This window comes from Lathamus discolor, chromosome Z (genome assembly GCF_037157495.1).
Source record: "Lathamus discolor isolate bLatDis1 chromosome Z, bLatDis1.hap1, whole genome shotgun sequence".
Lineage (NCBI taxonomy): Eukaryota > Metazoa > Chordata > Aves > Psittaciformes > Psittacidae > Lathamus > Lathamus discolor.
In genome coordinates, this window is record NC_088909.1 from 82,528,503 (window position 1) to 82,542,754 (window position 14,252).

Consider the following 14,252-nt stretch of genomic DNA (forward strand, 5'->3'; position numbering starts at 1 on the left):
TCTTCGCAAGAGAGGTGCTCCAGTCCCCTGATCATCCTCGTGGCCCTCCTCTGGACTTGTTCCAGCAGTTCCATGTCCTTTTTATGTTGAGGACACCAGAACTGCACACAATACTCCAGGTGAGGTCTCATGAGAGCAGAGTAGAGGGGCAGGATCACCTCCTTCGCCCTGCTGTCATGCTCCTTTTGATGCAGCCCAGGATACGGTTGGCTTTCTGGGCTGCGAGCACACACTGAAGCCAGCTCATGTTCATTTTCTCATCGACCAGCACCCCCAAGTCTTCAGGGCTGCTCTGAATCTCTTCTCTGCCCAACCTGTAGCTGTGCCTGGGATTGCTCCGACCCAGGGGTAGGACCTTGTACTTGGCATGGTTGAACTTCATAAGATTGGCATCAGCCCACCTCACAAGCGTGTCAAGGTCCCTCTGGATGGCATCCCTTCCCTCCAGCATATCAACTGAACCACACAGCTTGGTGTCATCGGCAAACTTGCTGAGGGCGCACTCGATCCCACTGTCCATGTCAGAGACAAAGATGTTAAACAAGACCGGTCCCAACACCGATCCCTGAGGGACACCACTCGTTACTGGTCTCCAGCTGGACATTGAGCTATTGACCACAATTCTTTGTGTGTGGACATCCAGGCAATTCTTTATCCACCGAGTGGTCCACCTATCAAACTGATGTCTCTCCAATTTAGAGACAAGGATGTCATGCGGGACAGTGTCAAATGCTTTGCACAAGTCCAGGTAGATGACATCAACTGCTCTACCCCTGTCCATCAGTTCTGTAGCCCCATCATAGAAGGCCACCAAATTGGTCAGGCAGGATTTCCCCTTAGTGAAGCCATGCTGGCTGTCACCAAGCACCTTGTTGTTTTTCATGTGCCTTAGCATGCCTTCCAGGAGAATCTGCTCCAAGATTTTGCCAGGCACAGAGGTGAAACTGACTGGTCTGTAATTACCTGGGTCATCCATTTTCCCATTCCTGAAAATGGGGGTTATATTTCCCTTTTTCCAGTCGTCAGGAACTTCACCTGACTGCCATGATTTTTCAGATATGATGGACAGTGGCTTAGCAACTTCATTTGCCAGCTCCTTCAGCACCCACGGATGGATTCCATCAGGTCCCACGGACTTGTGTACGTTCAGGTTCTTAAGATGGTCTCGAACCAGATCCTCTCCTACAGTGGGCCCAAGGTCTTCATTCTCACAGTCCCTGCGTCTGCCTTCCAAGACTCGGGTGGTGTGGTCAGAGCCTTTGCCAGTGAAGAGTGAGGCAAAGAAGTCATTCAGAACCTCAGCCTTCTTCAAATCCAGGGTAGCCAGTTCTCCCGAGAGCTTCCGGAGACGGCCCACGTTGTCCCTAGTCTGTCTTTTATTCGCTACATACCTCTTATCTTTAAGATCCCTACCGAAGTTTAATTCTGTTTAATTCTAACATCCCTACCCAAGTTTAATTCTAAATCCAAATTTAATTCTAACACCCCTAGCCAAGTTTAAATCTAACTTTCCTCCTCCTTCTCTCATTTCATGCTGAGACGAAGGAGATAGGAAGAAATGTTGCACAATGAAGCAGTAACTGCTTCAAGTCTCCAAGGCATCCAAGTGAGTACAAAATTGGTTTCAATGTAAGGTGATGGACAGAAGAGCAACTATGCCAGAAGCCCAAAGGGAGAATGCACATAATAGGTAACACAACAGATAATAATAAAATGGAATATAATCCATAATACAAATAACACAAGTTGCTATAAATTCACCTCCACCAGAAACTATGGCTGTTTTCAAGAAAGAAAAAGACATCTGGCATACAGTTCTCTTTTATTTCCAGTGAATTCATGTCTTAGTATTCGGGTCTTCTCTGTGTTTTTATTTCCCATGTCCAGGTGTGAGAACAGCCTATGTAATGGTAGCATTCACAAGTGGCAGATGATGCACTACATAGCTTAAAACTGTTGATCCCACCAGGAGTGATAAATGCAATGAAGCATCAGTGTTATGTCACCATGGCAATGAATTGTGCATGAAAATATGACACCAAATACCAAGCACAAACTCAGGAAGTGGCTGCCAAGCCAGAAGTTGTTGTGAAAATGGTCCTTGTCTCAGATATGATTTCCAGTACAAGTCTTCTGGTCACTTTGAAATGCAAGAACTTCATGTTGCAGTTATTTGTTGCGATTCGGCTTTTGACAGCAACTTGGCATACATGGGAGGAAAACACAAGCTGTTATCATGTAACTGGAGAAGAATTTTGTTCTTACTATGTCTGCTGTGGTCATGAAAATAAGGGAGAAGTAAAATACCATAAGGATTGAAATACAAGCTCCTTATAATAGAGGCAGTGGAATAAAAATATTTGATTGATGCATAACAGTATCAGATGAAGGCAGAGGGTTCACCATGTTCTTATCATACCCATCTATGTGTGTGAATGCTGAGCCAAAAGTATGACAAATACTGCCATATTCACAACCCTCACAAGTACAGCAAATGGAAGGACAAGGACTAGTGTCTAGAAAGCAGGTGTGACCTTCTATCCTTTGATTAGGGGTGAGTCTGCTGAAGTGATGAACAGTTCTACTGCAAAGGAGTCAAAATTTGTATAATTTGCTTTGCCTTTAGTGAACTTATTTCTCTCCTATGGTCAACAAGTACTTTTGCTAGCCCTTTTGTGAACCTACAGAACTTAAGTAATGTTTCAGCTTACAGTTCAAGTCCCTATTAAAAATCAAAAAAGTATTTTTTGTCTTCAGGAATTTTAAAATATTTTGGAGGATGAGCAGAAGGGAAAGTAAGAAACCAGTCTAAAAATCTTTTTATGAAAACTTAGCATTTTGTGTTTAACCTGTTGTGACCTCTTTTCCTAGGCATATCAAGGATGAGGGGGTCATTAAGAACAGCCAACATGGTTTTATGAGGGGGAAGTCATGTATGACCAACCTTATAGCCTTCTATGAGGAAGTGACTAGGTGGAGGGATGATGGTAGAGCGGTAGATGTGGTTTTCCTTGATTTCAGTAAGGCATTTGATACTGTCTCCCACAGCATCCTCATAGATAAGCTAAGGAAGTGTGGGCTTGACGATCAAGTAGTGAGGGGGATCGAGAACTGGTTGAAAGGAAGAAGGCAGAGAGTTGTGGTCAATGGCGCAGAATCTAGCTGGAGGTCTGTGACTAGTGGAGTTCCTCAGGGGTCGGTGCTGGGACCGGTGCTGTTTAATATTTTCATCAATGACCTGGATGAGGGAACTGAGTGCACCCTCAGCAAGTTTGCTGATGACACAAAACTGGGAGGAGTGGCTGACACACCAGAGGACTGTGCTGCCATTCAGCGAGACCTGGACAGGCTGGAGAGTTGGGCGGGGAGAAACTTGATGAAATTTAACAAGGGCAAGTGTAGAGTCTTGCATCTGGGGAAGAACAACCCCATGTACCAGTACAGGTTGGGGGTTGACCTGCTGGAAAGTAGCGAAGGGGAAAGGGACCTGGGGGTCCTGGTGGATAGGAGGATGACCATGAGCCAGCAATGTGCTCTTGTGGCCAAGAAGGCAAATGGCATCTTAGGGTGCATTAGAAAGGGAGTGGTTAGTAGGTCAAGAGAGGTTCTCCTCCCCCTCTACTCAGCCTTGGTGAGGCCGCATCTGGAATATTGCGTCCAGTTCTGGGCCCCTCTGCTCAAGAAGGACAGGGAATTGCTTGAAGGAGTCCAGCGCAGAGCCACAAAGATGATTAAGGGAGTGGAACATCTCCCTTATGAGGAGAGGCTGAGGGAGCTGGGTCTCTTCAGCTTGGAGGAGACTGAGGGGTGACCTCATCAGTGTTTACAAATATGTAAAGGGTAGGTGTCAGGATGATGGAGCTAGGCTTTTTTCAGTGATATCCAGTGATAGGACAAGGGGCAATGGGTGTAAACTGGAGCATAGGAAGTTCCACGTTAACATCAGGAAGAACTTCTTTACTGTAAGAGTGACAGAGCACTGGAACAGGTTGGCCAGGGAGGTTGTGGAGTCTCCTACATTGGAGATATTCAAGGCCCGCCTGGACAAGTTCCTCTGTGATGTACTGTAGGTTACCCTGCTCTTGCAGGGGGGTTGGACTAGATGATCTTTTGAGGTCCCTTCCAACCCTTGGGATTCTGTGATTCTGTGATTCCAGTCTGTGAGTTCAGCAAACCCTATTGTCCAAGAGTTTTAATGAAAAAATTTATGCTAACTTACGCATAATAGAGCTATCAATGCACTCCTTGGGTAGCTGACAGGACTGAGCATGTACCAACAGCTTAATAACTGCACACTCTTCAAGGCTTACTACTGCATCAGCTGTGCCTTTGCCTCACAGTGCACAGAAGCTGCGGCAGTGTTTGCCATGACAGACCCTGCCAGATCTCTCCGCTTCAACAATCACTGAACTGCCAGCTTTATGAATGAGCTGAGTGAGTGCAGAGTACAACCCCAGGGCCAGAAAAGTGGGGATGGAGGAACACCCTGGCACTACTATTCTAAAAGTAGTATACATGACAAGGAAAACAAAATTATATGTGGTTCTGAAAACAGAGCCAGTGCAGTACTTCACATTGAGGACCAGACACACTTAAGCAGGAAGCCATTTATACTGCTGAGCAAAAGGTTTTGCATTTTCTTTGTTTCTTTCAGAAGGTATGTGAGGGGAAAAGAAAGAATATTAACAGCATCTGAAAGGTATAAAAGCTGTTAGATGTTATGCATCTGGCCCACTTACATCGCTACCTACTTCCCATGAGAAGCAAATGCAACAAGAAAACCTCCTGCCACTTACTTCACTTTGCTTTCTCAGTGCCCAAGCTGCACCATTTCCAATTTTACAGTTTTCTGAAATTAAGGTAGAAAAGGAGTTAATTTCCCTCAATATGGATTGTAGCATTGTGCTTTTATTTGTGTACTGTGCGAAAGTTATTCCAGGTGATTTCCATGTCAATTTTTACTAGACAGGGAATCCAGTAAAAGGGGAAGTGGGCTTCCACCTTTAACATGGATTTCTACATACATTAACAAAAGATTTCCTCCTCTTTTCTTTGGTAAAGATTTTGGAAGGTTACATGTATTAACAATTTACCCAGCAACCTTTTCTTCATAGAGTAATGTGCTGAGATTACCAGGAAAAAATCCTGATATTGAAAAATGAAGTAAATTTATACAGAGAAAGAAAAAGATAACAATAAAAAATTACTCTGGGTAGAAACAAATTCAAATCGTAAGTAAAGTAACAGGACCAATTTCAGCAGAGGCAGAGGCATGAACTGGCAGTCATAAAGCAATTTTAATCTAATGATAATTGCATTTATTCTTGAAACTCAAAGGGAAATTAAAATATTTTGAAATTACTTAGATCTGATAAAACAAAACCTGCAGCTAAGAATTTGAATGTTTTCCATCATTCAAAACAATATACTCATATGGCTTACAGTTACTGACTAAAAAAGAGTCATCTTTAATTTTTAACAGAAATGTTCGGTCTTCTTAGTTCATTTTTACTCTCCAGGTGAACACTCATCTGTAAATAATGAGTTCTTGAAAAATAAATCAAACTGGGTCACTGCAAAGTCATCAGGGACTCTGGGGATTGGTAATATGATACTGTGCCTTTTACATCTAAACTGCCAGTTTAAATCCAGCCTAGGTCAGCAGTGACTGAAGCCTACTGCTCAGTGTTTCTTGTCATGCATAATGAGTTGGTAGACTTATTTCAAATTGCAGTGAAAAAATAACACTTACATATGGTCTTATGAAACTCACTGAAGACAGAATGGCTTCTGCAAAATAAACTATCCCATATTACAGAATCATAGAATGGTTGGTTGGAAGGGACCTCTGTAGGTGACTTTGTCCAACCCCTCTGCACAAAGAGGGACACCCAGAGTCAGCTGCCCAGGACCATGTCCAGATGGATTCTGAGTATCTCCAAGAAGAAAGACTCCAAAACCTTTTTGGGCAACCTGTGCCAGGGCTCAGTCACCCCCACAGAAAGAAGTTCCCTCATGTTCGCAGGGAACCTCGTGTTTCAGTCTGTGCCCACTGACTCTCATCCTGTCACTGGGCACCAGCAAAAAGAACCTGGCTCTGCCTTGTCTGCACCCTCCCTTCAGATACTAACTGTGATGAAGACACATACAGAGAAATACACTGTTCAGATAACAAGGAAATGCTCTGTTTATAAATCAGATCCTAAGCTTCCGTGTTTTCCACTCAATATATGCTCAGATCTAAGAAGTTCTAATTTTTTGGAGTAGCAACATTAACTGTAGATATGTAGTTCAAATGTTTACACTACCACATCTTAGTGCATCACAACCCTGATACCTCAAGATAATACTTAAAATAAACTGACTTATAGGTGGGCTGACTGCCTCCATAAGTAATTGTATTCATGCCCACTGAGGCCTACGGACATACATTTCCTGAAAGAAAAAGAAATGTTTATTTTATTGCTTAATCACTTCTATTGTAATTACGTAATGAACTACACATTTACTTCAAGGTATTATTTTACTACTTCCATTTTACTGTTCTTATTTTAACATGTAGTACGTCTCTTCTCTTGTCTCTGCAAATATGTCTATGCTATTTGAACGAGTTACTTTACAATCAGGACAGACCACAGTGGACCTCTCTACAGGAGACATTCCTGCCCTGTCATCCTTACTATAAAAAGATTTTTGTGAACTCCTAACACTAGACCGCAACTACAGAAACAAATTATCTCTTTATTAGGAAATCACCAACACCACATTCTTCAAAATTACTGGAATTTTATTTGCCTCAGGCTTATGACTTGCAACCAAAGACATTGTGCAAAGAAAGCAAAGATTAAGTACACTTTAGGGAAAGGTGATAATCCACATTGGTAACATAGAAGATCAGTCTGATGAAAGAAGCCATCCATTACACTATATAGATTGCAATATTCAATAGCATTTTTTTAACCCAACTTTTTTTAATCAAGGAGAAAAAGTTAAGCAAAGTTTACAGTAGACATAATTTTGATACAATTCAAAAAGCATTTTTCTGAAGATCATCAAGCGTAAAGTGTAAAAATGCATATGGGACAAAGTGGATGAAGGCTAACTACTGTACATTTATAAGCTATTAAACAAAGTTGCATATATGTACCACAGTGTAAAAATCCAATACAGAACAAATAAGAACTTTGAAAACTGCCTGATGAAAAATAAAATAACCAGTGGCTTTTAATGGCTTTTCCTGGTTATCAATGCTACAAAAGACTTTTTTTTTTTTTCTCTCTGATGCCACTGAAAAACATTCTATCAAATGATAAAACCAGGCACAATCAAACCATTACCAAGTTAAAACCAGCCCATAGAAATATACTATCAACCCACATTTTCCATCAAAAGCTTTTTTGCTGTTGTTTTGTTCTTAAATCTTTTACGGCCCATTTGGTCACAGTATGTTACATTTTTTGCTTTTTTACACCATGATATCATATGTTTGTCTGGCACTATCCTAAAGCTAATTTATAGAGAGTAAGGATACAGAAACAACCCAATGTCTATTTGACAAAATGTATTCACTGGGTGTAAAATAGGAGAAGGGAGAAGAGAAGGGGAAGGGGTCAGTTCTGCCAAGAAAATAAACCCTATGGATCACTCATCATCACTTCCGCTTGCTTCCGACTGGTCCTAGAGGTAAGAGACACAAGACAAGTCAGAAATTCTTTGCCAGCTATGCTGTGGAATTTGTTAAAGAAGGAAAAAAATGAAAAAAAGAAAGAAAAAAAGAAAGTAACAGGAAGAAAAATTACAATTAAACTGTCAAATCAAGATAGCCTTAAGAAAAGTATGATGTTATATAACATTTCTTTTTCATGACATTTCATTAAATTGCTGTCGACTTCTTTAGAGAAGGGAAGACACAGAGTCAGGAAACACCAGATCTTTCTTTCTATGCAGACATTTAACAACTTGGAAGAGCTCTGTTTTCATTTGTTGCAATAGTAGAAGCACCCACCAAAGGAAAAAAAAAAATGTCAAGCCATCAGTTTTTCATCTGTGGACAAAAGCAAACAGACCGTGAGGTTTAAAGATTCAATGAAAAGTAGATCAGCTCCAAGAAATGAGCTCTGAATTTCTTTGACTTCTTGTCTTTCAGCATTTTGACCAGATCTCATAAGCACACCCAGGTACAGTTAACACCCCTACCTAATTTTCTCACGATGATCACTACGATTAAACATTTGCTTAAGCATGAATAGTTGAGAACTCTTACAGCAAGCGGGACAGGGTAAAGACACAATCACTGTAACCACTTCCACACTCTCAGTGATCAAAACTTACATTTTCATCTTGATCCTCATCACTATCATCATCACTCACAACAGGCTTGGCTTTTGCTCGGCTTTGCCTCTTCTTGCCTTTTCCCTTCTCCCGAGTTTTTTCCTCCTTCTTATTTAACTTGATTTTGACTTTCACGGATTTTGCTGCAAATATTTTAAAAGACTACATTTAACTTTTCACTTTTAAATACTGTCTCTGTTTACAGAAATTCACTCCTGGTAGCAGCCTGATACTTCCCTCTGTCCTTTAACTGCACTCTGGAACAATGAAGAAGAGGTATTTGATATTATTTCTCTACTTCTGTACAGTTTTAAAAATCATCTGTATCAAACTATAAAGAATAAGTTGACCATGTGCATTCTTTTCATTCTCAGAATGCAGTGTCTACAGGTCCTGCGAGAAGATACACATCTAAAAATATTTTCTTCCTTGCACATAGAAATATTTATCTTTTGTACAAACAGACATTTTATTTAAATTACAGAAGTGCTATGTGGAGGTGACTGATTGGAAAATCATGAGTTGCATGCTTCGTAGACCTGTGTGACATATTTGGAAGGGGAGCTCAGGGCCAAATATTACAGTTTCTGTAATCAGACAGCTATGGTAGCTGGACTAATGGGCAGATCTACTGGGTGGCAGAAAAGGGAATAAAGGGATCTCTCATTTTCCATTGTATCATGTTTCTAAGTCTCCAGTGACTGACAGAGTGTCACCTCCTGCTTCTGAAACAATACGAGTTTCAACTAGGCCTTGTCAAACTGAAGAACATTTGCAACGTCTTCTGGTTCTTAACCAGTTAGTGAGTTTTGTATGTCACACCATGCCTGAACGATGAGCATGGAATGATGAACGATGGATAAAGACTGTTTCTAGCTTTTCCAGGAACTTCTATTTACAAATAACATGAACAAGACATATATTTCTACAAAGCATCTCCGTGTTTCTGGCTTAAAAATAGTTTACTGTACTCTAAGGGGTATAGGCGGAACATACAGCCAAAAGACTTAAGCTGACTGTTACCACCCGAAGTAGCAAACTTAGTAAGTTACTCTTGCCAACAGGAAATAGAACCTTATATCAGTCTCCATGCAGAAACTGTGGAAAACCTTGCCTTCCGTCCCTAGATGTACTCTTATTTCAGTACTGAGGAGGGGACTCACATTCTGATTCTGATTCTTCTTCTTCTTCTTCTTCTTCATCATCGTTACTTTCATCCTCGCTTTCTTCTTCTTTGGCAATCTTCTGTCGTGCACTTTTGAACACAGACTGAAGAACAATAGAATCCTCATAGATCTATGGTATGAATACAAACCTATGTCAGAACTGTAAAGTCAAGAAGTATCAAAAATTTACAGCACGGACCTTCATTTCCAATGCAAACCCACAGAGTATGCGGCCTTTTCAAATACTGAGTAACAATGCTTGTTGCATCAATTTTACAAGAAATGCCAACGTTAAATTTTCATGTTTTAAATTAAGAAATTTGTCAACAGAGAGCACAAAAAATTCAGCTTTTAAAATGTATTACATATAAAATGTCCAGTTAAGAGTGTTTTTATGATAATTTTTACTACCACAGGAACGATTGTGTGTTTTCATTAGATCATCACAGCTTTTAAAAACTGCCAAAGCAACAGACTTCACCAGAAAGCACCTTAATTTAAAAATGGGTCACAGTCTAGTGATACCGTCGATGACAGTCGCTAATTATCCATAGTTATTTTCTGAAATCTGAAGTGGCCACAAGGAAAATAATTTATCCCAAGCAGTTCAATCCTTCCTTCTCTCACATAGACAAAGTACTTGTTCTATTTTTAGCACCTGTTTTCAAACATTCTGTAGCTTGCCACATATCTCTGGTACCTCAGATCTTCTCTTTAAACTCAAGCAGGAAGGGACTCTCAATGGTGAGAGGACTACATTAGACCTGTAACACACTTCACGGATTAACATGCTAAAATCTTGTTGCCTTGCTGAGTATATGGTCCTTCGTAATCACCTTAACAAATGAGCTTGCACATTTCGTTGTGTAAAATGTCAGGAGCCAAGCCCTGGACAATTTAGCACTGAACAATTAAGAACAGTTAATAGAAGTGTATAGAGTCATGGAATCACAGAATGGTTTGGACTGGAAGGGACCTTAAAGCTCATCCAGTTCCAACCTCCTGCTACAGGCAGGGACACCTTCCACTAGACCAGGTTGCTCCAAGCCCCATCCAGCCTGGTCTTAAACACTTCCAGGGACGGGGGAGCCACAGCTTCTCTGGGCAACCTGTGCCAGTGTCTCACCATCCTCTCAGTGAAGAATTCTTTCCTAATACCTAACCTAAATCTCTTTCAGTTTTAAGCCATTCTCGCTTTTCCTGTCACTACATGTCCTTGTAAAAAGTCCCTCTATAGGTTTCTTGTAGGCTCCCTTTAGGCACTGGAAGCTGCTCCAAGGTCTCCCCAAGAGCCTTCTCTCCTCCAGGATGAAGCCCAACTCTCAGCCTGTCTTCACAGCAGAAGTGCTCCAGTCCTTTGAGTATCTTTGTGGTCTCTTCTGTACTCACTCGAGTATCTTCACACCCTTCTTGTGTAGGGGACACCAGAGCTGGACAGAGAACTGCAGGTGGGGTCTCATGAGAGCAGGGTAGAGGGGTAGAATCCCCTCCCTTGACCTGCTGGTCACACTCCTTTTGATGCAATCTCATCCACCAACACCTCCAGCAGCCCTTCTCCTCAGAGCTTCTCTCAATCCATTTTCCACCCAGCCTTTAGCTGTGCTTGGGACTGCCCTGAACCATATGAAGGATCTTGCACTTGGCCTTGCTGGACTTCATGACCACCATCACCTGAACCACCTTGGCTTTAATACTATTCCTTTGGCTATATTACATACTTGCTTGTATAAAAGGACATTGGGTATTTTTGAGAAAGATAATTGAAGTTTTTTGGCAGCCATTATATAATCTGTATGTTAAAACTGCTCTAATACTCGGCAGGTTCAACAAAATTAATTAGATAAAACTTTTTTTTTTTAATACTTCACATGAAATATGCAATCTCCCTTCACTTGACCACCATGTCTCACTGCAGGTTTTTCCCCATTCTGTAAGTACTGCTGTACATTTTCTTGCAAGATGTTTGAATGCTCTTGACCATGATAAAATTTCTTGACATATATGATCATGAATGTTTTGAAAAGTTTTTTCTCCTATTGTCTTACGACATTAGTGGGCTGTGAGACCCTACAGCTTCCTTCCTCTAAGTCAAGTGATTATTGATTTTTTCTTATGCCCACTTCTTTTCAAGTCAGCTATTGATAGAAGCCTCTCAGTTCCTCATGAGGACCATTTATTTTTCTTACACACAGGCTTAACATATTCCACTGCTCTTAGGAATGGCTCTTTCAGCTAACCTTTCTGTCCTTTCCCAGAACAAACACTTTTCTAAGGCAAAAAGAATTAAGGACACATACGACATTTCATTTTTTAATGCCGGTCACTACATATTTGAAGTATCACTGTGACCTAGACTTTTAAATAGGATCTCCTAGGGAAATAAAGAGGTTTTAAGAATTATTTAAACTTAATGTGGAATTGTTTGTAATATTCAGTATCTATTATGATCCAGAAAAAACCTTGCACTGCTTCAGGAAAAGCTAAGCAAATAAAAGTTTTCTTATTTTGACTGAAATCCAGTTCAAGCAGGTTTCAAAAAAATAAGTAGCAATGACAGTTAAATGGGAGAAGAAATGACAACAGAACTTCATTACAAATGACAGCCTGAATAACAAATCTTCTGTTTCAATACATGTAATATTTTTAACCCCTTACATGTCTTGTGTTTCATTTGACCATTACAATATGAAGAATGTATCAGATCACTGAGGTTGCACTGAGGACAAAATCCTCAAAAGGCATCCTCTCTCCCTGAAACCCTCATAAATTTCCAGCTCAGATGGAACTGCTCTGTGCCAAAGAAAAGCAGCATGCATCATACTAGTAGAACAACTCAAGTTTTACTTGAAGTCACTGTGTACTTAAACAAGTACCTGAATTAGCCTGCTGGTTTTGGGTGTGCATGCAAATAATCTAGTTTACTGAAGTGAACTGGTATATCAGAGGAAAGCTGGACACAAACTATTGCAAAGTACATGAAGTAGCCTTAAATACTGGACTGCTGCAGAAGTGTCCCACAATTCTCTGGAACACGAATGGTATGAGAACTTACTAGAAATAAACCTAAAAATGATACTTACAAGTTATCTGGGCTTCAAACTATAAATAAGTAATGCTAGTTCTGGTAATTAATGTTCGTACACTGGAACAGAAAATAATACTGCAACACTCTCATATAAATTTGATTATTTCCAAACAGAACAGCAGTATCTACTCAATGTTTCTACCCACTCAGGATTATTCCTGTCAATTCTACCACCTCTGCTTAACAGGAGTCCAGTTTCCCATTAGCAACTTGAGTCGTTCTCATGAGACTAATTTCATTATTATTCCTATTTAGCTACTACTTTGATTTTTACCTCCTCTACCAACTTTTACCATTCTCTAAAGTCTCAGTGACAGGTTTTGGTAGTATCATCTTTCCTTCTCCATTTTTTTTTATTAAGTGATTATCATTAGATATTTATATCTGTTTTACTGCCATGGGACTAAGCAGTAAACTGCAGCTTACACTTGGACAGGTAGCAAATTTTTTGTTGCACACTTCCTACCATTATTAATCTCCATATTAAAATATATTTTTAGCTGATGTGGTTGTTTCCATATAACTGAAGACAGTAAAAATACTGCATATATTGCAGAAAACATTTTATGTCTCCAGATAGCAAAAATAATCACAAAATGATGAGCTGTATTTAAGAATCCTCCATAATTAATTGCATTCTCATTTTAATTTTTAATTCTTTAATTTTAATATAAACTCTCCAGGTCAGCTTAGGGTCATCAGTCATGTTTAGGAATTTGAATTATGCATTAGTATTGGCAGCATCAGTCTTCGGCTTTTTTACTTAGGCTTCTTCTAACACAAATTCTTCCTCTTACACATTACAGGAGGTGACTTCATGTTCTCTATTTCAATTTAATATTGTGTTTGCATCACACGATTTGGACTTCATCTATGAAAACAATCATCCAAGACCATGTTTCATGGTATTGTGACAGCTTTCTTATCTGTCATCCAGATTTTGTAGTCAGTCCTTCCTTTTCTGCTAGTGACCTGTTCCGAATTCACAGCACTAAGTACATTCTTTCTGTAACACATCTGTTTGAGACGAGATATCTCACCTCCTAAACCTCTCATCTGGGGTTTATTACTACTGTCTCTTAAAATTAACACCTCTACACACACAGCCTTTTACCATAGATTTAAACAGTCTTAACAGCAGCTGCAACGACACAGATCGGAAAAAAAAAAAAAAAAGATCTCTCAATCACAATCAAGTAATTTTTACTGCATGCACAAACTGCAGCTGTGTCAAGTGAATTCTGGATGATTTTAGGAATCTGGTCATTTTTCTCTACTCAAAATAAGAATTAAACCACAGGATTTAGATATAGAATATAAAAATCCACAAGCACTGAAAACATTAGGTAGGGAAAACCTGTATGTTTAACACAAAGTGGTTCATTCAGACCTGCGATCCCTCCAAATTGAATGTCTGAGCATTGTGGCACAGCAACATGACATCTTTCTCCAAGTCTCCAAGACTTCGATATTTATGATTGCGAATTCTTTCCTGTTGCATTTGTGAAGGAAATGAAGTATGGATGGGCAGTGCAGAAAGAAAAACAACATCCAGAATACTAAATTAGTATTTGATTTCAACATATTAAAAGCTTTCTCTTAAAAAAAAAAAAAAAACCATCAAAGCAAACCAAAACAAAAACCCAAGCATCAAGACAAGTATCTGTTTA

General features: G+C 39.9%; 1 protein-coding gene across 4 annotated transcripts in view; it reads right to left on the reverse strand.

The window, feature by feature from the left end:
• Nucleotides 1-6,766: 6,766 nt before the first annotated feature.
• Nucleotides 6,767-14,252, reverse strand: part of SMARCA2 (SWI/SNF related, matrix associated, actin dependent regulator of chromatin, subfamily a, member 2) — a 115,394-nt gene continuing 107,908 nt past the window's right edge. For 3 of the 4 annotated variants that reach the window (XM_065663726.1, XM_065663727.1, XM_065663729.1), the window contains 4 exons: nucleotides 13,973-14,074; nucleotides 9,495-9,627; nucleotides 8,332-8,474; nucleotides 6,767-7,677 (listed from right to left, as the gene is read on the reverse strand). In XM_065663726.1, coding sequence (XP_065519798.1) covers nucleotides 7,642-7,677; nucleotides 8,332-8,474; nucleotides 9,495-9,627; nucleotides 13,973-14,074 — 414 coding nt within the window. In that variant the 3' untranslated portion in view covers nucleotides 6,767-7,641. Of the gene's footprint in view, nucleotides 8,045-8,331; nucleotides 8,475-9,494; nucleotides 9,628-13,972; nucleotides 14,075-14,252 lie in introns of all 4 variants that reach the window. The other variant, XM_065663728.1, reaches the window with a different exon arrangement.